The 24,670-nt window shown below is 47.7% G+C and overlaps 2 protein-coding genes across 2 annotated transcripts in view; one reads left to right on the forward strand and one right to left on the reverse strand.

Annotated features, from left to right (window-relative positions):
• The first annotated feature begins 4,900 nt into the window (after positions 1 to 4,900).
• LOC118080223 (zinc finger protein with KRAB and SCAN domains 3-like) lies at positions 4,901 to 9,061 on the forward strand. The gene is made up of 3 exons (XM_035105160.1): positions 4,901 to 5,650; positions 6,622 to 6,748; positions 8,490 to 9,061. The coding sequence occupies exons 1-3, from the start codon at positions 4,901 to 4,903 to the stop codon at positions 9,059 to 9,061; spliced, it is 1,449 nt and encodes a 482-aa protein (XP_034961051.1).
• A 7,580-nt stretch (positions 9,062 to 16,641) lies between these two features.
• LOC118081238 (zinc finger protein 420-like) overlaps positions 16,642 to 24,670 on the reverse strand; it is a 30,285-nt gene continuing 22,256 nt past the window's right edge. The window contains exons 12-15 of the mRNA XM_035107609.2: positions 23,636 to 23,669; positions 21,511 to 22,287; positions 19,603 to 19,717; positions 16,642 to 18,696 (exon numbers count right to left, since the gene is read on the reverse strand). Of these exons, the coding sequence (XP_034963500.2) occupies positions 17,606 to 18,696; positions 19,603 to 19,717; positions 21,511 to 22,287; positions 23,636 to 23,669 (2,017 nt within the window). The 3' untranslated portion in view covers positions 16,642 to 17,605. The remainder of the gene's footprint in view (positions 18,697 to 19,602; positions 19,718 to 21,510; positions 22,288 to 23,635; positions 23,670 to 24,670) is intronic.

Consider the following 24,670-nt stretch of genomic DNA (forward strand, 5'->3'; position numbering starts at 1 on the left):
TTTTAAAAAAATTGTGTTAAGAGGACGGGGCTGGTGGGAGGGAGGGGCCGACCTGATGGAGGAGCCCCTCCCTGTCTGGTCTCAGTCTATTCTGTTCATTCTAGCAAACTGGGTGTTGGAGAGCGGCTGGAAGCGGTGGTGAGTTTGAACCCATTATGCTGGGCCCTTGGAACGCCCTGCCACTATATCTATCTATCTATCTATCTATCTATCTATCTATCTATCTATCTATCTATCTATCTATCTATCTATCTATCTATCTATCGGCTCCATCCTTGAGATCAACCTTCCCCAACCTGGTTCCTTCCAAATGGGGATTTTTGCTGTTGTTTCTGCAACTACAAGCTTAACTGTACTGGCTGAGCCTAACGCATATTAAAAGTTCGCCAGGCTTGGGGGGGGGGTTGTTCTCCATATGGGGGGTGAGGGTCTTTTGGGGGGGGCTTCAATTCCCATCAGCCCCAGCCGGTGTGGCCCATGGTCACACAAGCCATGGGGGTTGGATGGAGTCCATAAGATGCTGAGTCGGAGCATTTGAGCTCCGTTTTGCCTACACGGGCTGGCAGCGACGCTCCAGCGCTGACCTGTGTCTGCCTTTTTAAGTTTCTAGTTCTCAGGGTTCCAAATGAAAAAAACAGTTTAAACTGGAACAAAGGAATAATATTATAATAATAACAATAATAATTTATTATTATTTATACCCTGCCCATCTGGCTAGGTTTCCCCAGCCCCTCTTGGAACCCAAGGAAAGATTGTGGGTTCGCTGGAGTCCTGCATTGCAGGGGGTTGGACTAGATGACCCTCGTGATATATGGGGGTGGTGGTTAAGGGGAGGTCTCCCTCCAAGCTATTTATGCTTGCCACAATCCTGTTTGGTAGGTTAGGCCGAGCTGGGGGTATAAACTATTTTGTTTTATTTATTATTATTATACTTGAGTCCCACCTTTTGTCCAATGAACTCAAGGTGGTGTGCAAAACAAAACAAATACTGTATTAAATCAGGGCAAAATGAGTCACAAAAATGTTTTGTTTGTGTATTGATTGATTGAATTTATATACCGCCCTATACCCGGGGGTCTCCGGGCGGTTCACAGAATAAAATCAAGATATAAAATCAGAAAATACCTAATAAAAATAAAAACAGCAACCCAATACCCCCCAACAAAAAAACAAAAAAACACATTTTAAAAGGGCATAAGATGTTGTTGTTGTTTTGTTATGTGTTTTGAAAAGCGGCATGCTTATATGATAAATGTGTGTTAAGCAACATGGATCTGATACAATTTTTTTTAGTAAAAAAAAATGGCACATTGCTTCATTGTTAAAAAAACCACCCTCAAAACAGTGTGTGTGTGTGTATATATATATATATATATGTGTGTGTGTGTGTGTGTGTATATATATGTGTGTGTGTGTGTGTGTGTGTGTGTATCATTCTTTCTCCAAATTAATTTTAAAAAATCATTTAAATTGTAAGCTGTAAAGGCAGCAAGGATTTTTTTCTTTTTTAAAAACTCCTCACCTGTGCTAGGACAGCCATTTCCATGTCAACACCTGGCCTGAAGAGACCTCTTGTAAAAGCATTCAGACTGGCTTTGTGTCAATCCTGGCTGGGACAATGGCAGTGTACTTGAGACAAAAGATAGCCCTCCCAAAATCTAAAGCAAGGTGATAAAATGGGATTTGCCAATCTCTGCCCCTGAGGCACCTTCCATTCCTGAAAGGGCTCAGAACAGCTTTTCTCAATCTCTGGCTAGCCAACATCTGTCTTAAAAACAACACAGGAAGTCGACCATTGGTGGGGGGGAGCACTAGCCTTAATGGTTTTTTAAAAATTGGGGGGGGGCGTGGAAATGGGATGGGAAGTAAATAAAACAAAAGAAAAAAAATGTCTTGAAATTTTATGTGAATTTGTGGAAATTTAGTTATATATATATATAATTTATTTAGTTGTGTGTATATATATATATAAAAGGGACCCAGGTGGCGCTGTGGGCTAAACCACTGAGCCTAGGGCTTGCTGATCAGAAGGTCGGCGGTTCGAATCCCTGTGACGGGGTGAGCTCCCGTTGCTTGGTCCCAGCTCCTGCCAACCTAGCAGTTCGAAAGCACATCAAAATGCAAGTAGATAAATAGGAACCGCTATAGCGGGAAGGTAAACGGCATTTCCATGTGCTGCTCTGGTTTGCCAGAAGCGGCTTTGTCATGCTGGCCACATGACCTGGAAGCTATACGCCGGATCCCTCGGCCAATAATGCGAGATGAGCGCGCAACCCCAGAGTCTGTCACGACTGGACCTAATGGTCAGGGGTCCCTTTACATATATATATATATATATATATATATATATATATATATATATATATATATATATAACTGGGTAGGACCCAGGTGGCGCTGTGGGTTAAACCACAGAGTCTAGGGCTTGCTGATCAGAAGGTCAGCAGTTCGAATTCCTGCCCACCTAGCAGTTCAAAAGCACATCAAAGTGCAAGTAGATAAATAGGGACAACTCCGGCGGGAAGGTAAACGGCGTTTCCGTGCGCTGCTCTGGTTCGCCAGAAGCAGCTTTGTCATGCTGGCCACATGACCCAGAAGCTGTCTGCGGACAAACGCCGGCTCCCTCGGCCTATAGAGCGAGATGAGCGCAGCAACCCCAGAGTCAGACACGACTGGACCTGATGGTCAGGGGCCCCTTTACCTATATATATATATATATATATATATATATATATATATATATATATAATATATATTACATCAAATCCCTGGATTAGGTCCTCTGCCCTACACATTTAAAGCAGTACCATACCACTTTAAACACTCATTGTTCCCTCTCCCCCCGTTAGGGCAAAATTCTGGGTGCGATCATAAAATTCCCTAACACCCCCCCCCAAAAAAATCATGGGGAACTGTAGTTTGATAAGAGTGCTGAGAGCTGCTAGGAGACACTTGCATACATTCCTCTCGGAGAGCTACAATTCCCACAGTGGTTTAACAATGAATTCCTCTTCCCAGAGAACCCTGGGAATTGAGGGGAACGGGGGTCTCCTGACATCTCTCAGCACCCTTCACATACTACAACACCCTCAACACCCTTCACCTGGACTGTTTAAAGTGGAATGATGCTGCTTCGAATGTGCAGTGCCTAGGAGCCAACTCCTAGGGGCTTTGGGGGCTCCGGCCTCCCCCCAATATAATATTTGAGGGGGCCAGCCTCCCCCCAAAAGTTGATGGGCATTGCGTGCACCACGTCATGTGATCAATTATGTGAGGCGAGCCTTAACTGGCCTCCCAATATTTCATTCAAATTCCACACACACACCCCCAGTGTAGTGCAAATGGGGCCTAAATGTTTGAGGCTCGATGGTGGATTTGTTTAAATGTGGAAGTTTTAAAACCAGGTTTAGCAGAAGGAATCCTGGGACGGGGATTTGGAAGCAAGGTCTCTAGGGGCAAGGAGTGGAAACCCCTCTGGCCCTCCGCACGTTGTTAGCTGAACTGCAACCTTCTGGGGGGGCCACATAGATGGGGCCAGGGGCCACACAGCTGACAAAGTCACTGGTGTGTCAGTTTTCCCTCAGTATAGCAGGCTAATTTCCGCAAAGATGCTTAAAAAGGGTGCCAAGCAGGGGTGTCCCTGTTTTCATCAGAGAAATGTTGGAGGGTATGCAGGCTTGGGGAGAGTTTCCCGAGGGCCGTGTAGAGGGACTTGGAGGGCCACATTTGGTCCCTGGGCTGTGCAATATAGGAAGTTGCCTCATACTGAGGCAGAACCTTTTGTGCACCACATTATTGTCTACACCAGGGTTTCCCAAACTTGGTTCTCCTGCCGTGTGTTTTTATTTGGGCTACAACTCCTATCATCTTTAGCTAGCAAGACCAGTAGTCATGGATGATGGGAACTGTAGTCCAAAAACAGCGGGAGACCCAAGTTTGGGAAACACTGGCCTACACTGACGGGCAGTGGCCCCTCGGGGTGTCAAGCAGGGGAAATTCCCAGACCTGGGTGCCAGGATTGAACCAGGGATCTTCGGCCTGCGGAGCAGATGCTCTATTGCTGAGCTCCGTCTCCAGAAGCTGCCTTATCCCGAATCAGCTTTAGTCAGTCTAGTTCAGTTCTGTCTACCCTGGTTGGCAGTGCAGTCCTTTAGGCAGGGGGCTTTTCCTAGCTCATCCTGGAGTTGAACCTGGGAACTGTAGGACGCAAAGCAGGTGCTCTATACCTTTGAGGTTACAGCCCTTTCCATTACCTAGTCCTAGGTCATAAAACTGTAAAGTTGGAAGGGACCCAAGGGTCATCTAGTCCAACCCCCTGCAATGCAGGAATCTCAGCTAAGGCATCCAGGACAGATGGTCATCCAACCTCAGCTTAAAAGCCCCCAAGGAAGGGCAAAGGAGTAAGACAGCTTCTTGTATTCCCTGCAGAAGTTTTTACTGTACTTTGTAGCAATTTAGCATGAATGCTGTGCATCTCCTGGCCCAGCCCAGTAGCAAAGGACTTTGCAAAGAGAGTAAGAGGAGCTTCTCTCTCTCTCTCTCTTTCTCTCTCCCTCTCCCTCTCCCTCTCCCTCTCTCTCTCTCTCTCTCTCTCTCTCTCTCTCTCTCTCTCTCTCTCTCTCTCAAGTAGCTGTTGGCATGTAGGTTTCTGTTCCTTCTGATATCCCTGTTTTGCATTCTCTTTTTAGAAAAGGAGCCTTTGAAAACAAAAAGTTGCTTGCAAGCTCTCCCGGTTCTTCGGCGACAAACTTTCAGGCCGTGAAACCCTTGCACGGCTTTTCAAGTCTTGCCCAGGGAGTCCCGTTGTGTTGGGAGCAGCTGCACAAGGACCGGGCCAGAAGTTGCCATTTTTGCCATTCGTTTGCTGTGAGCTTCAATACTTCCAGCAGGCAGAGCTAAAATGGCCGCCACACGCCGCTGGAGGGCCGAAGCTGAGCGCACCCGGCTCCGGGAGGACCCCAGAGGTCTCGAATTGGGGGCCAGCGAGGCAGGAACCCTCAAAAGCCCTTCGGCAAGCCGTTCCGCAGATGCCGGGGAACCCGTGGTACTCCAAGAAAGCCAGCCGAGAGCGGAGAGCAGCGGTCACTATCAGTGGGAGACCGAGTTCCAAGAGTTTCTGGAAGGTTCCGTCTGGGAGGAGCAGCCCCTGGAGGAGCTGGGCCCGCGGGCTGACACCCGGGCCTTCCTGGCTTCCTTTGAGCAGGTGGCCGTGGCCTGCCACTGGCCCAGGAGGGAGTGGGTGACCCGGCTGCTGCCGGCCCTGGGTGAGGAAGCGGAGAAGGCCTTCATCAGCGTGGACGCCAAGGACCGCGGAGACTTCCAGAAGGTCAAGGCGGCCATCTTGAGGCACGAGGCCCTGGCACGCGAGAAGAAGCACCAGGAATTCCGCCGCTTCTGCTACCAGGAGGCCAACGGGCCCCGGGAAGTCCTTGCACGGCTCCAGGAGCTGTGCCAACAGTGGCTGAACACGGAGAGGAGCAGCAAGGAGCAGATCCTGGAGGCCTTGCTCCTGGAGCAGTTCCTCAACGTCCTGCCAAAGGAAATGCACTACTGGGTCAAGGAGCGCGTGCCGGAGAGCTGCTTGCAGGCCGTGGCTCTGGCGGAAGATTTCCTGAGGAGGTTGCAAGCGGCCGAAAAGGGGGAAGAACCGGTAAGAACCTTGCATTCCCCTCCCCCCCCAGGCTTGCAAGCAGCTCCTAACCAGCAAATGGTCGCAAAAGCCAAACATCCCAGCAATGCAAGCGACCAAAGCCAGTGTTTTTGGCGAAATAGAAGGAAGCACTAGGGCAGGCATCCCCATACTGCGACCTTCCAATGTTTTGGCCTACAACTCCCATGATCCCTAGCTAACAGGATCAGTGGTTGGGGAAGATGGGAATTGTAGTCCAAAAAATCTGGAGGGCCGAAGTTTGGGGGTGCCTGCACTAGGGTGATCTAGCTGAACCTTGTGCAATGCAGGACTTTCGCCCCTAATAATAATAATAATAATAATAATAATAATAATAATAATAATAATTTATTATTTCTACCCAGCCCATCTGCCTGGGTTTCCCCAGCCACTCTGGGCGGCTTCCAACAGAATATTAAAACACAATAATCTATTAAACATTAAAACCTTTCCTAAACAGGGCTGCCTTCAGGTGTCTTCCAAAAGTCTGGTAGTTATTTATCTCTTTGACATCTGGTACGGTAGAAGGCCCTCTGCCTGGTTCCCTGTAACTTGGCTTGTCGCAGCAAGGGAACCGTCAGAAGGCCCTCGGCACTGCACCTCAACCCCCAATTTCCAGTTAAAGCCGAGCGAGCCTCTGGGGCATGCAGCCTTTCCACCCCACCCCCAGTGGCTTACCTAAAGAGCTGCTTCTAGTTTATTATTATTACATGTTTCTCCTCTTTCCTCTGGCAACAGCCCTGTGAGGTAGCTCAGGCTTGAGAGAATGGTGACTGGGGCCAAGGTCACCCAGTGTTTTTCATGGCTGAGTGGGGATTCAAACCCCGATCTCTCAGGTCATAATCCAGCACTCTAACCCTTGCACCACACTGGTGACTTGAGCACTTTGCCTTCTGTTCCTTTTCCTCCACTCCTCACTGGTCTCCCTCTTTCGGCTCTTTATTTTTTTCCAGGAGCAGGAAGAGGCTGCAGATCTTCGCAAGAAGCAGGAAGTTCCTCTGGAAACGGTGCCGCTGCAAACGTGGGCTACGGGTGAGGTCCGTGGGGAGCCCAGTTCATCTTCACGCAAGACTTACACAGGTAAGCAGGGGTCTTAGTTTTGCCTGGAATTAGTGGTGGGAAGAGGGGGATCCCTAGCTCCAAAGAGATCCAGTGTGGAGCAGTGTTGTTCTTGTTTTAATCAATTTTATTAAAGGTTTTCAATAAAAGCCAATAGAGAGCAAAATAATAAAAAGGAAAAGAAGAAGAAGAGTTTGGATTTGATATCCCACTTTATCACTACCCTAAGGAGTCTCAAAGCAGCTAACATTCTCCTTTCCCTTCCTCCCCCACAACAAACACTCTTGTGAGGTGAGTGGGGCTGAGAGACTTCAGAGAAGTGTGACTAGCCCAAGGTCACCCAGCAGCTGCATGTGGAGGAGCAGAGACGTGAACCCGGTTCCCCAGATTACGAATCTACCGCTCTTAACCACTACACCACACAGGATAGCGGAAACACCCACCCACAAACAAAATTTTATATTCTATCTGCCAGCTGTAAGGCATATGTTGCAGCCAGCTTGTGTTAAGATTTTCTGTTTCAGATAAAGAGGAGTCTATTAATTGGTGTGTGTAGTTAACACATAACATTTTTGACAGGAAATGAGCTTGAGACAACCACTTGATCTTTATAAAAACTACTATTTACTGGTGCTTGTGTTTACGTAGTTTTTTCCTCTTCTCCCCTCATCCCTTTTTTGCTTTTGTGCCCTGTTATTTCAGATTATATGCTTGTGGGCAGGGATGGTCATGTCGCAATTGATTGCATGCAAGGCACTCTGGGAGTAATTTTTGAGTGGGTTAAAAATGCTCTAAGTAAATCTCTTTAGGCTCCAGCCCTAACCACTGCTCATATTTGGCCCTCAAATGATTGCCCAGAAGGCAGTGTGGCCCCTGGGGCTAAAAAGGGCTCCCCATTCCTACCTAAAGGAAGTTCCTAGTTCTCTAGTTCTGAATGAAAAGCTTAATAGGGCTCTCCCAGCTTTTGCCGTTCTTCTCCAACTCTGCACACTTTCAAGAAAGGAGATTCCGACTAAACATACAGAAAAACTTTTTGACAGGAAAAGCCGTTTGACAGTAAAATGGTCATCCTCAGGAGATGGTGGCCTCTTTCCTTGGAGGTTTTTAAGTAGAGGTTGGATGGCCATCTGTTATGGATGCTGCAATGCGCTCTACGTGGGGCTGGTGACCCGGAGACTACAATTAATCCAGAATGCGGCAGCTAGATTGGTGACTGGGAGTGGCTGCTGAGACCATATAACACCAGTCCTGAAAGACCTGCATTGGCTCCCAGTATGTTTCCGAGCACAATTCAAAGTGTTGGTGATGACCTTTAAAGCCCTAAACGGCCTCGGCCCAGTATACCTGAAGGAGCGTCTCTACCCCCATCGTTCAGCCCAGACACTGAGGTCCAGCGCCGAGGGCCTTCTGGCGGTTCCCTCCCTGCGAGAAGTGAGGTAACAGGGAACCAGGCAGAGGGCCTTCTCGGTGGTGGCACCCGCCCTGTGGAACGCCCTCCCATCAGATGTCAAGGAAATAAACAACTGACTTTTATAAGACATCTGAAGGCAGCCCTGTTTAGGGAAGTTTTTAATGTTTGATGTTTGATCATGTTTTTAATATTTTGTTGGGAGCCGCCCAGAATGGCTGGGGAAACCCAGCCGGATGGGCAGGGTTTTATTTATTTATTTATTTATTTATTTATTTATTTATTTATTTATTGCTGAGGGTCCTGCATTCCAACTCCACAATTCTATGATTCTACACTTTGTCTTTCTGGTAGGTTGCGGGCAGGCCGGCGTGGCAAGGAAGAAGAAGACCTTCCAGTGGGGCCGCTATGGGGAAGTGAAGCTGCGAGCCCGGTTTCCCGGAAAAGCAAACGCAGTCCTCCCCTCCCGCTGGAAGCAGGCTGGGGGCGCCCAGGAGCATCGCCGCTCGGATAGGCTGAAGAGAGCCCAGTTGCCGAACCTGGCCGAGGCGGCTCCCTCACCACCACCACCTCCTCCATCTCCTCCATCTCCTCCTCCTCGGGATGTCAAGCCGAAGCTCAAGAAGCCCTCCCCCCCTCCAGATGCTGCCAGCAAGAGCCAGATGAAGATGTGCCCCGAATGCGGCCGGAGCTTCAACGGCTTAGCGACCTTCAACCGCCACCACATGCTGCACACCGGGGAGAAGCGCTATGAGTGCTGCTTCTGCAGCAAGGGCTTCTGCTGGCGCTCGGATCTGGTCCGGCATGAGTGCCAGCACACCGGGAAGAAGCCCCACGAGTGCCCCTTCTGCGGGGAGGGCTTCGACCGCAAGTGGCAGCGAGAGAAGCACGAGCAGACCCACACCAAGAGCAAGGGGAAGCTGTGAGCGGCATGCAACTTGGCGGGAGGGAATCAGTGGGGTTTTAGGAATAGGGGTGGGAGTGGATATCGTTCCTTGGTTAAATCTCTCTGGGGATCTGCTTGCTCTGGGCAGCAGAACCAGAGAAGGGGGCTTCTCGTTGCCAGCCCTGGCACCCTCCAGATGTTCTGGACCACAATTCCTGGTGGGATTTGTGGTCCAGAACATCCCAGCCCCCAAAGGCTGCCTCAGACAGGACCTGCAGTCTCGTTCCAGCTCCTTCCTCTTCTTGCCAACAATGTGTGTCGTTTTTCTGGCCACCTGAGTTCATCTACTGGTTTCGACAGCCTATGTGTAGGATCACGGATGATCTAACCCAGGCATCCCCAAACTTCGGCCCTCCAGATGTTTTGGACTACAATTCCCATCTTCCCCGACCACTGGTCCTGTTAGCTAGGGATCATGGGAGTTGTAGGCCAAAACATCTGGAGGGACGCAGTTTGGGGGTGCTTGATCTAACCCGTTGTGTGGGGCCACCCTCCCCCACCCCCCAAAAAATCCAGCCAGCATCCAGCCAAAGTTAGTTCTTTTCGAAATTCCTCTTAAAGCATGTGTTTCTTCTATATACAAACCACCTGCATCGCTTGGCAGGATATCCCGCCCCTCTTGTTATTTCTTCCTCATGGGGAAGCTATCCCAAAATAAAGCACACACACACACACCCCAAAAAAAGTTGTATGTTGCATTAGCCTGTTCTGAATTAGCGACCAAGCTTAGGCAATATAGCAGGGTCTTTTTTACACTGCTTTAAGCCCCTTGAATGTATTAAAGGAGTGGAGTGAGTTGGAAGGGAAGATCGAGTAAGGGAAGCAGTTTTGAATTCGAGGTTGGTAGTGGGGAAAGCATAAGGTGTTATGGGGCATGTTGAGCTTTTTGCAAGCTAGAGTTAATTCTACTGTTCATGTTACATGTGTGTTTTTAATTATCTGCGTTCTGCTGTTTCTGTGTACTGTATCTGCCTTTTTGAAGGAAAAGAAATTTGACGGGTGCTTCTCAATAACATCTGTTGTTGGGGATTCTTTCTTTTAAAAGCCTACTCCACATATTGGTTTGTGGGGAGAGAATTAGAGGGAAGCATCCTGGGAGGGACCCCTGAAAAGTGGACTGTCCAATTTTGGGTGTTGTTAGGGGGTACCATTTTTGAAAGCTCTGCCATGTTAAACAAACCTTAGTGAGTAAAAATTAGAAAAACACCGCTTGTCATGGGGGAGACATTCGATCTCGGATCAGTTTTTGTACTTGAGCTCTCCCCCCCCCCTTCCAGGCACCATTAAAATTAAATTGGGTTCCTGCCTGGGTTCCAAAATAGTACAACCCATTCCACTACTTCCAGGACTATACCACTTCATTCTACTGCATGGATAAGCCATACCTTAGCCCCCCAAATTTAATAACTATCTTTACATTCTCTTGAACCCCCAGAAGGATGGTTTGGTCCCAGACTTGTTTAACACACTGGCATACCCTCATACAAAAGTGCTGTTTCTTACCTAATGGGCAACACAGAGTTCAGCCACAGTGACGGTAACTTGGGGTCACACACATTTCGAGCTGGGCAAACAATGGTTTGCAGGATCCAGGGGTGGGGAAGCTTCAGCCCTCAAGACTCCTAATTCCCATCTCCCTCAGCCACCATGGCCAGAGGCTGGAGATCGGTTGTCTGACAGCATCGAGAGGGCAGCAAGTTCCCCCTTCTCAGTGTATTCTACCGTCTGCCTGATTTGAACATAACAGTAAACTATGGTTTGGCCGAACCAGGAAGTGCACAGTCACTGTGGTTTGGCTATTGATGTGTGAATCCAAATAATATCTGTCCCAGAAGCTGATCCTAATGTATTGTTCCTGTTCTCTCTCTCATTATTGTGCCCATCTGTTCAGTAGTAGCCTAGCTTTTCCCCCCAAGCATCCTGCTTATTATGTTGACTAGAAATGAGCCGAACAGCAGATACCCGTTGCAGGTACCAGTTGCAAACCAATGAAAACATTTTATTATTGTTCCCTTGTTGAGTGTCTACAGTTCTGAATGCCCACACTTTTGTACTCCTGTCAAAACATGTTGAGGTTTTATTTATAAAGTTTCTTATCTCAATTTTTTTTTTGTAATCTTAAATTAAAAAAGTCTTTTGTGACAAGTTTGGAGCTTGTTTTGTTTGGAGCTATTAAAAATTGGGTAATTGCTCAATGGATCCAGTATGTTGTTCTTGACAACAGGGTGCTTGCCAGCCAGCCTTGCCCTATACCAGAATCCTCCATTCCATCTCTTCTCCCCCCACAAGGTTGTATTCTGTCACCACTGAACACAACTGTCCTCTGTGGGCTGTTTCCCTCACCCACTAGTTAAGGGCTCTTCTTGCCAAGAACCTTTCAGGCACTTCTGCAAAACTTGAGAGTTTCTCCAGGCCTGTTCATGTATATATATAATGACTGGCACTCACCTGTTGAGGTTCAGAACTAGTGGGAATGTCACCGTTAAAGTGGAGTGGTTAGAAACCTGAACAGCAACCAGCATTCCATACTGCCGCACTTTGTTGCAGATCCTACTGGACAGGATAGCTTCCTTTTCTAAAAAATGGAATATCCAGGTCCAGAGGCAATATACCTCCCCATCCCCCCAAAAAAGAATCTGGTGTTTAGTGTACAGCATAGGAGGGTTGTTTGTGCTTCCCAGATTCCACCAGGGCTTAACTTGCGAGTTGCTGCTGAACATTTCTCTACAATTTTTTGCCTACACTTACTTTTACAAGCCAAATGGTGAGAGAATCATAGGAAGCTGCCTTGTACCTGAACCATCTAGCTCTCCTCAATGGTGGGGTATGGGGTGGCACTCTGCACATGCTCAGCGGCATGTGGTGTGATATGCACTATAATTTTGCAGAACATGGACTGGCAACTTTTAACAGGCAGCGTCAATATTTGCAAACAAATATAGCAATTTTTTATATGGACACAGGGATTTACTTTTCTTTTTTTAACCAATCAATTTTTAATAGTTTCCCAAATTTTAAACAAATTAACAATTTAAATTGAATTTAACACCAATTTAAAATTTGACTTTCTGCCCCCGCTCCAAGGTTCTTCTTTTCCCTTCCTTTTCTGTTCTTAATATCTAATACAGGTAGGTAGCCGTGTTGGTCTGACGTAGTCGAAACAAAATAAAATAATTCCTTCCAGCAGCACCTTAGAGACCACCTTATTTTTTAAATTTAATTTCTAATACTTTCCCATCCATTCCTATTTCCATCGACTACATGTGCAGTTCCTGTTCAGACCATTTCCCCAATTAATCTGACTATTTCCCCAATTCATCAAATACAATTAATCTTCCTTTTTTGATCCATATAAATCATTAATCATAATTTTAAATCATATTTACTCCAATACGGCAACATTCTAGTTAACAATGCTCAGATTTTACAGACTTTACCACGTATTCTCTTTTCACAAAGCTGTGTTTTGTGACACCTTGGGGATTTACTTCTGAGTAAAATACAGGTAGGACTACATTGCAGCAAATTCGTAATTGCATCACTAAGTGGAGTGCAGAGGGAAATAAGTTCCAAAAGGTGCAGACAGATTGCAAGTCTCCTGAGACAATTCAGATAAAAGTTGAACCCTATGCAGAATAAGCCCAAGTGTCCCATTCAGAGTTGTCAAATGGTGATAATGCAATCACCCTGGTCTTTGCTTTCTTGGTTAATTCACCTGCAAGCAACCATTGTCTCTCTTCATTTGCAAATGAATAAAACGAGACTTCCTGATAAGTTTTAGTCCAGCAACTTGAAGCTGGAGCCTCCGTTTGGAATTAATTTGTTACTGTTGATTCAGTTTCTATCACAGCTTTCCTCCGAAGAAGCCATCACAAACACAAAACATCTAAAAGTCTCAAACGCATCCCCACTGCCCCCTACCCTATAAAAAAACATTATTCAGAATAGTGGGTTGCATGAGCCGCCAAGAAGGTTTTTTTCTCCTCGCTCTAGCAACCAGGGGATGGCTAATCTCACTCTATCTCTCAAAACTCATATTTTCCTTGCGTACGCAACATACATTTAAAGCATATCCTTCTGCCCCCCCCCCAAAACGCACCTTTACTAGGCATTGTAGTTTGTTAAAGGTACTGGGAATTGTAGCTCTGCAATTGTGGGGAAGCCGTGGGCTATGAAAGCAGGACGTGTGTGCAGCTGCTGTCCTTATCCCTTCCTGAAACGAAGCGAAGCTCTTTCCCTAAAATTCACACTGTAAGCTCTTAGCGTCAGGGGACTGGGTTTTTTGTGTTTTTTTCCTTAAGCAAACAGAGCACTGTGAGAAAATGCTGCAGATCTCCTGCTTCCTTCTACATCTGAGGTAGCTGCCACTCTCAATACAAATTTAGCAGATAAAATAAAAAATATATCCTCTCCTCTGCTCCTCACCACCCAGTAAAGGCTGGTTCATCCAGCTCCCTCCTGCCCACTTCCTGACTTACAATCAGTCTAGAGGGGGGCACTGCATGTCAGAGGATGGGGACGGAAGAGTCCTACTGGTAGCTCAGTTGTCAGAGCACGAGACTCTTAATCTCGAGGTCATGGGTTTGAGTCCCGCATTGGGAGAAAACGTGGTTGGACTAGATGACCCTTGGGGATCCCTTCCAACTCTTATGTTTCAGTTGGTGGAGCGTCTGCACCCAAAAGGCGCCAGGATGAATCCTTGGTACTTCCACGGAGAGGCCTAAAACCTGCTGCTGCCAGCCAGTGTACACAATCTTGAACTAGATGGACTGTTTGTATATGGCAGCTTCCTAAATGGAATTAGCTGGATCTGCCAGTCACTGATTGTGGCTCCGCCTCCTTTTCTGCCCCCCCCTGCCTTCGGCCCCATCAGTCTCAATGGGCACTGGATTCCCCACCCCCATCCTCTTATGGAGGAGAGGGAGGGCAAATTCCACTGTACAAGTCACCATACATTTAAAGCAGGCATAGGCAAACTCAGCCCTCCAGATGTTTTGAAACTACAATTCCCATCATCCCTGACCACTGGTTCTGTTAAATAAAAAAATTCCTTCAGTAGCACCTTAAAGACCAACTAAGTTTATATTTTGGTATGAGCTTTCGTGTGCATGCACACTTCTTCAGATACACAGAAGAAGTATCTGATGCATGCACACGAAAGCTCATACCAAAATATAAACTTAGTTGGTCTTTAAGGTGCTACTGAAGGAATTTTTTTATTTTGCTTCGACTCAGACCAACACGGCTACCTACCTGTCACTGGTTCTGTTAGCTAGGGATGATGGGAGTTGTAGTCCCAAAACATCTGGAGGGCCGAGTTTGCCTATGCCTGAATTAAAGGCTTCAACAGTCCTGGCTTCCCCCAAAGGATTCTGGGAGCTGCAGTCTGGTACGGGTTCTGGTTCCCTTCCCAGAGCTACAGGTCCCAGAGTTCCCTGGGAAAAGTGCTTGATTGTTAAAGCACTCTGGGAATTGTAGCCCTGCGAGGGGAGCAGGGGGATCTCCGGATGACTCTCAGCACCTTTAAAAAACCGCAGCTCCCAGAATCCTCTGGGGGAAGCCAGGACCATTCAACATAGTACAGTGGTACCTCGGTTCCCAAACGCCTCTGTCGTCAAAAGTTTCAGTTCTCAAATGCCAAAAACCTGAAAGTAAATGCTTCTGTTTTGGAACGTTTTTCAGAACTCGAACGTATGACATGACTTCCGCTGAGTGCAAGATGCATAGCTGCCAAGTTATCCCTTTTTAAAAGGGATTTTCCCTTATGCTGAATAGGCTTCCTCGCGAGAAAAGGGAAAACTTGGCAGCTATGGCAAGATGCTCTTGGAACCAATGGGAAGCCACGCCTCGGTTTATAAACGTTTCAGAAGCCAAACGGTCTTCCTTAACGGATTGTGTTTGAGAACCAAGGTACGACTTTGGCTCCAGTTGGATTCAACGCTGTACATGGGGTGGAGCTACCTCTTGAGATGGGGTTAATATTTGGGATGTAGCTAGTTCAGAGCGACTTAACTGGGCTTAGGAAAGTTGCAAATAGGGTTATAAAGGAAAATAAATACGTTTGATGTAACCTGGTCTCCCAAAGTAAAACACTCCTGCCAGCCTCACAAACCTGCCTACGGAGAAGCCATATGGACTGCCGATGTTTTAAGACCATGTAAGACCATTTAAGACATTTGCCTGGCACCTCCTTCATGTAATATAGGCAGGGAGTTAAAAAAATTGTTCTATTTTCTCAGGTTTTAATCAACACATTGTGGAGCTGCTTTGAAACGGCTGCTGTTTCACTACGTGTTGCTTTGTGCTGTATTCTCTGTTTTACTGAATTTGTACGCAGACATTTTACTGCATTTTTAATAAGGATTTTTTAAAAGCTGTATTTGGCGGCGAAATGGGAGTCAGATCACTGCATCGCCTGACGCTTGTTACCCTTTTCGTTTGTTTAATAAAACTGTGCACAGGAGGAATAAACGTCACGTCTAGGTCAGTCTTGCCTGTGCCCTTATCTAAGGACAACGTCTTTCTCCACCGAGAGAGCTGGACAGTTCCTCGAAAGAACAAACACCATTTGTTTGTTTGTTTTCATAAAATCATAGAATCATAGAGTTGGAAGAGACCACAAGGGCCATCCAGTCCAACCCCCTGCCAAGCAGGAAACACCATCAAAGCATTCTTGACATATGCCTGTCAAGCCTCTGCTTAAAGACCTCCAAAGAAGGAGACTCCACCATACTCCTTGGTAGCAAATTCCACTGCCGAACAGCTCTTACTGTCAGGAAGTTCTTCCTAAAATGTATGCACCACTTGACTGTTGAAAACAAACACTCAAAACAGTTCACAAAAAGATAAAACAATCCACCAAAGGGGGGGGGGATTCCAGCCCTACTTTAAAACATACCATTCATGGAAAGACAAAAACGGAGGTTCAAAGACAAAATGGAGGCATGCTTCTGCAGAAGAGTTTTAACAGGGCTTTCTGGAAAAGAAGAGGGTGTATCGGATGGACGAGGGAACCTGTGGGCCTCCGGAGGTGGCTGAACCCCTAGCAGCCACAGACAGCGTTGCCCAATGGTCAGGGATGGTTGAAGTTGGAGTCTATTAACTTCTAGAGGGCCACAGGTTCCCCACCTGTGAGGAATGGGATTCGTATCCTTCCTTTAGTTAATTAGTCAAATGAGTTTGCCAGTTGATCTATCGCTCAATCAATGAAATTGTTTAAGTTTGGCAAATGCGTAAAATTTCGCTCTCTGCCATTTGCATAACATTAGTCTGACGGCTATATGTGGGCTACCAGATAATTTTAGTCAAAGTACCACAGCGAGGCCTCTTTGGCTTGTCCTCAGTTACCTTTCACTCGGCTGAAATGATTGACTATGGCCCCATCCTAATGATACATTTACAACAGTGTCACAACACTTTAATCCTGGGAACTCTAGTTTGTTAAGAGTGCTGAGAGTTGTTAAGAGGCCCCTCGCAGAGCTAGGATGATTCATCAACCCATCCCTCTTGCTGGGGAGCTGTGGTAGTTGCAGTTCTGCGAGGGAAATAGGGGCCCCCTAACTTCTCTCCCCACCCTTAACAAACTACAGTTCCCACAGCTCTTTGGGGAAGCAGTGTGGTACTTTAAATGGACAGTGCAAAATCACCTTTTAGACCTCTAATTTTTGTCTCAAAGGGAAGTTGAAAAGACAGGCAAGAAAAGAGAGAATAAAACAGGTAACTTTTTTATTTTCAAGAACAAAATTAAGGATATTTCATTAGTCTAGAACAGGGGTAGGCCGGTGGACTACCACCTCCATCATCCCTTGCCATTGGCAATCTTCATTAGGGCTGATGGGAGTCCAACAAGGAATTAGCCACCCCATTTGCGGAACTCCCCGCCCAATTTCATCGGGGTGGGGGGAAATCAATGTGGATTCATCTGGTCATAACTTATTATTAAAATAATGCTAGGAAGTCCAATTCCTTTTCACCCCTTTCCCTTTCACACACACCCTTTTTTTTGGTCCTCTAAACTTCCAAGCCACTTTAGTCTTTCCACCAAAATCCCTCACCGAAGGCACTTCACAAGCACCCAGTTTTGCTTCCAGTCTTATAACCTTCCTGCAAGGTTTAGTTATTTGCTGCTATTTAACTGTTTACTCTTTGATTTTAATGGATGGTTGAATACTGATTTATTTGATATAAGTTATGTGAAAAGTTATTCTCATTTTTCTTGTATCGGATCAGTTATTGCTAACATTTGACATTTTATTTGATTTTACATGTATTGGAAGCCACTCAGAGTGGGTATAAATAATCAGATGGATGGGGTATAAATAATAAAGTTGTTGTTGTTGTTGTTGTTGTTAAGGTAGATCAATATCATCTGTCCCACATATTGTGGATGAGTGAGGCTGAGTGAGGGAAGACTTCCTAATGAAATTGTGGAACAGAGGGGAACAGTCAATGTGCAAAGGCCTAAGCTTCATATAAATTTAAAAAATAAATACAATTTACCTGCCTTATAAAATCTAGGGGGATTTCAGGCCGACGTTGCCACTTTTGTGCTGGCGTGGCTCAGTTTGTGTTTCATAAGGTGGGACCTGTCGGTGAAGCTGTCCCCGCAGTCTAAGCATTTGTATGTCTTGAACCCTTTGTGGGTGTTCTGGTGGAAGCTGAGGTGCGAGCTCTGGGTGAACGACTTCCCGCAGGTGAGGCATTTGTAAGGCTTCTCCCCGGTGTGGATCTTCTGGTGCTTGCGAAGGTTGGAGGACTGGCTGAAGGCCTTCCCGCAGGTGGGGCACTTGTGGGCCTTCTCCCCCGTGTGGGTCACCCTGTGCTTCAGGAAGCTCGACCGGTGATCGAAGGCCTTCCCGCAGGTGGGGCACTGGTAGGCTCGCTCCGCCGCGTGGCTCCGCCGGTGCGTGTGGAGGAGCGAGAGCTCGCCGAAGCTCTCCCCGCACCGCGAGCACCGATAGGTCTTCCCGCCGGCGTGCGCCTTGCGGTGCTGGCAAAACTTGGAGCGCTGGCCGAAGCTCTTCCCGCAATCGGGGCACCTGTAGATCGGGGCGCCCACGTGCATTTTCAGGTGCTTATGGAGGTTGGACGACTGGCGGAAGCCCTTGCCGCAGTCCCCGCACTTGTAGGGCTTCTCCCCTGTGTGCAGGCGCCTGTGCTTCGTGAGGTGGGAGTGCGCCCGGAAGGCCTTCTGGCAGTAGGAGCATTCGTAGGGCTTCTCTCCGGTGTGGATGCGGTGGTGCTGGGACAGGGAAGAGCGCCGGCAGAAACTCTTCCCGCACTCGGAGCATTTGTAGGGTCCTGGCCCAGGATGGATGCCCAGTGGCGGCTTCAGTTGGACGCTATTCCCATTTGGGGAGGCGGCCTCGGCCTCGGTCTCCAGGGTCCCTGGCTGGCTCTTGTCCAGCTCCCAGGCAGCTTTTCTCTTTGGACTTGCTTCTGTCCCTCTCGCCAGCCCATTAGAACTTCTGGGCGCCTCTTCCTGCTTGTTGCACGGGGGAACGTCCCGCCCCGTATTTTGCAGCGGCTGCCCCTGGGGTTCTCTCTGCAAGGAACATTCTGAGAGGTGGCAGGTCTTTGCGTCCCCAGAAATGGGATCGCCTAGCATGGGCTCACCTGGAAAGAGGGAGAAAGAACAAAGCACAACTTTTAAAACTGCCAGGTCGACACATTATTTAATTATAAATGCAGGAGTTGATGAGATCCCAAAAGGGCACCAAGTTGCGCTCAGAGCCAATGCAGAAAATAGTTATTGTATTATTTTTATTTATTGCAATTTATTTTACAGTAATTTTTATTTATTGCATTGATTAACCACCAGGTTACAGGGAGGCGGGTGGCGCTGTGGTCTAAACCACAGAGCCTAGGGCTTGGTGATCAGAAGGTCGGCGGTTTGAATCCCTGCGACGGGGTGAGCTCCCGTTGCTCGGTCCCAGCTCCTGCCAACCTAGCAGTTCAAAAGCACGTCAAAGTGCAAGTAGATAAATAGGTACTGCTCCGGCAGGAACGGCTTTTCCGTGTGCTAGAAGCGGCTTAGTCATGCTGGCCACATGACCTGGAAGCTGTACACCAGCTCCCTCGGCCAGTAAAGCGAGATGAGCACCACAACCCCAGAGTCATCCACTACTGGATGACTTTACCTTTACCTTTACCCACCAGGTTAATAATTATCTGAAACTGTATAGTTGGAAGGAGACATCAAAGGCATCTTAGTCCAGCTCCCACCTTTACCTTAACCCTAACCAACCCTAACCCTTTTCCCTCCTTCTCTTCTTCCTCCCATGTGCCCCCTGTGGCTTCCCCAGATCTGATCTGGAGGGTCAGGAGAAGCCCCAGAACAGAATACTGGGAGATGTCCCAGAAGAATGGAAAGGAGCATTATGGGAATTGGAGTCGTGCAAGAACATCTGAATTTCCAATGTGCTGGAGGAGGAAGGCAGAAATGGGCATTATGGGAACTGGAGTCGTCCAATAACACCGGTTTCTCCATCCCTGGTCTAAAGAAGAAGAAGATAGCCTTACATAACAGAAAACCAGCATGGTTAGCATCACTGATCTCCCAGCTGGGCCCCAGCACCTCTCCGGGCTCCAGAACCTCCTCTTCTTTGGGGGGACTCACATCCACCTCTGTAGGCACCTGAATCAGGTACAAAATACAACAAGAAAAATCAAGAGTGTGGTCAGCAAACTTTTCCAGCAGGGGGCTGGTCCACTGTCCCTCAGACCTTGTGGGGGGCCGGACTATATTTTGAAAAAAATATATGAACGAATTCCTATACCCCACAAACCAGAGATGCAGTTTAAATAAAAGGACACATTCTACTCATGTAAAAACATGCTGATTCCCGGACCGTCCGCGGGCCGGATTTAGAAGGTGATTGGGCTGCATCTGGCTCCCGGGCTTTAGTTTGGGGACCCCTGGGACGCTGTAAACTTAAATCAGATTTGGCACCCGCCAATCCCACTGAAAGGTGTCAATATAATATTACTATTTATTGAATTTATATACCGCCCTAAGGGACCCAGGTGGCGCTGTGGTTAAACCACTGAGCCTAGGGCTTGCTGATCAGAAGGTCGGCGGTTCGAATCCCTGTGATGGTGTGAGCTCCCATTGCTTGGTCCCAGCTCCTGCCAACCTAGCCAGTGTGCCAGTGTGAGCCAGTGAGAGCCAGTGTGGTGTAGTGGTTAAGAGCGATAGACTCATAATCTGGGGAACCGGGTTCGTGTCTCCGCTCCTCCACATGCAGCTGCTGGGTGACCTTGGGCTAGTCACACTTCTATGAAGTCTCTCAGCCCCACCTACCTCACAGGGTGTCTGTTGTGGGGGAGGAAGGGAAAGGAGAATGTTTGCCGCTTTGAGACTCCTTCGGGTAGTGATAAAGCGGGATATCAAATCCAAACTACTCCTCCTCCTCCTCTTCTTCTTCTTCTTCTAGCAGTTCGAAAGCACGTCAAAATGCAAGTAGATAAATAGGAACCGCTACAGCGGGAAGGTAAACGGCGTTTCCATGTGCCGCTCTGGTTTGCCAGAAGCGGCTTTGTCATGCTGGCCACATGACCTGGAAGCTATACGCCGGCTCCCTCGGCCAATAATGCAAGATGAGCGCGCAACCCCAGAGTCGGTCACGACTGGACCTAATGGTCAGGGGTCCGTTTACCTTTACCTCTTATATACCGCCCTATACCTGGAGGTGGCAGGGCGATTCACAAAAAGATCAAATATATAAAATCGAAATTAAAACCACAACCAAAAAACACCCCCCCCCCGAAAGAGCCACATTTTAAAAGGGTATACCGTAGGATGTCGGTCAGGTCAACCAAAAGCCTGGTTAAGTTGTATAATGAAGGCACCAGGCGAACTTCCCTGGGGAGAGCATTGCACAGACGGGGAGCCACTGCAGAGAAGGCCTTGTTCTCGTATTGCCACCCTCCGGACCTCTCGAGGAGGAGGCACATGAAGGAGGGCCTCAGAAGGTGATCTTAGGGTTTGACGGGTAGGTTCATATGGAAAGAGGCATTCACCAACCTTTCTGGGTCAGAGGACACGATTGGAATTTTGAGAAAATGGCCGCCTGTCACAAAATGGCTCCTCGGTGGGGGGCGGCATGACACAAAACAGCTACGTTGGGTGTGTGTTGCGTGTCACAAAATGGTTGTCACATCAGCGCCGGAGAGCCTGAGGCCAGAGGAACTGACCAGGAAAGGCAACCGTCCCTAGTGCATTGAGGGGATATTTACGAAGACCTTTTGTGGCCAAGACCAACAATGTCCATTGTTGGGGATTGCAAGTGCAGAGAGGGCAGTTGACTTCAGGAGCCACTGTGGGATTAGGATGCTAGATGAGATGGTCCAGGTTCTTCTGCACGTTCCCCACCCCATTCCTGAGATTTAGCAGAATTATAATGGGGTTCCCCCCCCCCCCCGTCTCACCTGCTGCTCCTGTTCCTCCACCTGCAGCTGCCTCAGCAGGAAATCCTCAGCCAGGGCCACCGCCTGGGAGCAGGTCTCTGGGCCGCACTCCCTGACCCAGCTCTGGACCTCTGCTGGCAGGATGGCCAGGAACTGCTCCAGGACCAGCAGCTCCAGGATCTGCTCCTTGGAGTGCCTCTCCACTTTCAGCCACCGCCGGCAGAGCTCCTGGAGGCAGCTATAGGCCCCTCTGGGCCCCTCAGCCTCCCGGTAGCAGAAGCGCCGGAAGTACTGGCGATCCTTCTCCCTGCTGATGGCGTCCCCGCGCAAGATGGCCGCCTTCACTTTCCCATAATCCTCTCTGTCTCCGGCCTCCAGACTCCAAAAGGCTCGCTCGGCTTCCCCGCTGAGGGCCGGCAGCAGCCTGGCCGCCCACTCTTCCCAGGGCCACCGGCAGGCTTTGGCCACTTGTTCGAAGGAGGCCAGGAAGGCCTTGGCGTCTTCCCAGGGGGTGGGCTCCTCCGGCAGCTGAGCGGCCTCCCACCTCAAGTTGGGGGGCTCCAAGGTCCCCAGGAACTCTTGCCACTGTCTCTCCCATTGCTGACAGAGCCCTTCGCCTGGAACCTGCACCAACTGTCTCCCCGATGCCTTGAAAAGCAATTCCCGAATGCTCCCCGCCTGGAAGACGTAAGGGGCTCTTTCGGACCCTTTCACCCCCATCTCGGGTTCAAATTCTGATAAGCCTGTCTCCTCTATTTTGATCTTGGGCCGTCCTTCCTGCCCAGAAGGGACTTCTTCCTGGGGATCCGGCGATGCCATGACAAACCCCTCTGCCATTTCCATCGCCCACCACCCAAGGAGAAGGGTGGGGAATCTTCCTCCTGAATCTCAGAAGATGACTGACCAGTGACCTGATTCCGTAGAAGGGCAGTTATAGCTGTTGGGGCAGTTATAGGCGCCCAGTTCTCCTGGGGTGGCGTCTATCGTTTTCTTTTTTGCATGAGTAGACAGTCAAGAGAGTCGCCAAAAATGCGGTGAAAACTCCAGAATAAACACCAAATCTGCCTGCAGGAGAAAAGAACACAGGCCAAAATATTTTACTTATTTATTGAGAAGAATAGATATAAAACCCTCAGCTCTTTTTATTTACTTTTATTGTGGCAGTGTCCAGTAAAATCATGGAAATATCACAGTACATCCTATACCCTTTCTTTCTTATTATTTTTTAATTTGTTATTTATTTGCATTTTCAGAAGCATCCTATACCCTTTTAAATGTGTTTCTGGGATGGGGTGGGGGTGGGGAAGGTGGGATTTGTTGGGTTTTGTTGTTGTTGCTCTCTTTATTACATATTTTGTGGTTTTATCTTGTATTTTCATCTTGTGAACTGCACTGAGGTCTATGGATGAAGGGCAGTACGGAAGTTTAATAAAGAATAATAATAATAATAATAATAATAATAATAATAATAAACATTTTAAAACCTTAACACTATCAAATCATACAATGCAGGATGTATGACTGACATGGAATCAAATAAATTCTCTACAAAGTCTTGGCGGAACTGCAGGCAACAAAATACGAGGATGGAGGGTCTCTTTCCGATTTCCACAGGAACGGTTATTTAAAGCAGTTATCATACCACTTTAAACAGTCATGGCTCCCCACAAATAATCTTGGGAAGTATAGTTTGCTAAGGGTGGTGAGAGATTTATTTATCATTTTCAATTTTACATTTACATAAATTACAGAGTTTAAACCATACAAGTACCGTATATTCAACTTCCCTTCTCTCCCTTCTATGGTTCATTTTATTTTCCCTTTACTGCCGCATATTCTAATTAATCCTTACTTTTCCTTTCCTGGTTTTCTCTTCCATTATAAATGTGACTGCTCAATTTATTCTAGTCCTGCCAACGTTTAAAGTTGTTTACAGTAGTTTTTCCAACATTCTGCAATTCCCCATTATTTTTGTAAAGTTCTTTCTTCCATCTGACAGATCTCAGCATCTCCATGACAACACACAGCTTCCCGAATTCTTTGGGTGAATGTTCCTACCTCAGCAGAGGGCTGCTGTCTCCCAGAGCATCTGCTTTTCACACACATTGTCCCCTCAGCATGTCCAGGTAAGGAACACACCTGATACCCTGGGGAGCTGCTGCCGGCCAGTGTCGACAGCACTGGGGTAGATGCACCAAAGATCAGAATGTGGGGACAGGGCAGCTTTTCTAGGGGGCACCACCCCAACTTTCCTCTTGTCCACTCACCAGCCAGTTTCACCTTGGATCTTTGGCTAGGAGAAAGTCTCAAGACAGCCGGCTTCTGTTTCCAGTAGGTAAAAGAGGAAATAATTAATGAAGGGGGTGGAGGAACCGGAAAAGCAGATGTTCTCTCTCTTTTTAAATGTCATCCCCATGTGATTTCTCACATGCACACCTCTCTAGGAATGGCACATCTGCTACTTTAACCCTTCCCATGTGTGAGGGACACTTGGTGCATGAAAAAATTACCCCCATGGCATAGACCCTCCAGACTAAGGGTTGATGTGCTGCATAGGAGCCAACTTCTAGGCGACAAAGTCCCTTCAGAGGGGGGCAATAAAATATATGAGGGGCCTGTGCCCCCCAAACGTTAATGGGCATTGTCATTCAAATGGTATGTGTGTGCTTTGTCATGTGATCGATTAGGCAGGGCAGGGCTTAACCCCAAATATTTTACAAATATTTTACAAATATTTTTACAAATATTTTACTAATATTTTACAAATATTTTTACAAATATTTTACTAATATTTTACAAATATTTTACCCCCCAATGTTATACAAGTGATATGTTGCCATTGGATGGCCCCCCACTGGGTCTCCTAGGATGAGGAAGACCTCTCTCATCATCTACAACCCAGCAGGGTTATCCAGGATGAATTACAGGTGAGCACAAGTCCTTCCACACGGTGGAAGGTTTGACTGCGAAACTTCCTCCCACAGGAGGCAGTGACGGCCAACAATTCCAGAAGGCTTTAAGAGAGGACTGGGCAAATTCATGAGCAAGGCTACCCGTGGTCACCAGAACAATGTTCTTGCACCTCTGAATTCCCTGCTGCAGGGATGAAGAAACTCGAGCTGGAAGGGACCCTGAGGGTCATCTAGTCCAACCCCCAGCAATGTGGGGGAGGAGGGGGTTT

This window comes from Zootoca vivipara, chromosome 2 (genome assembly GCF_963506605.1).
Source record: "Zootoca vivipara chromosome 2, rZooViv1.1, whole genome shotgun sequence".
NCBI classification, from domain to species: Eukaryota; Metazoa; Chordata; class Lepidosauria; order Squamata; family Lacertidae; genus Zootoca; species Zootoca vivipara.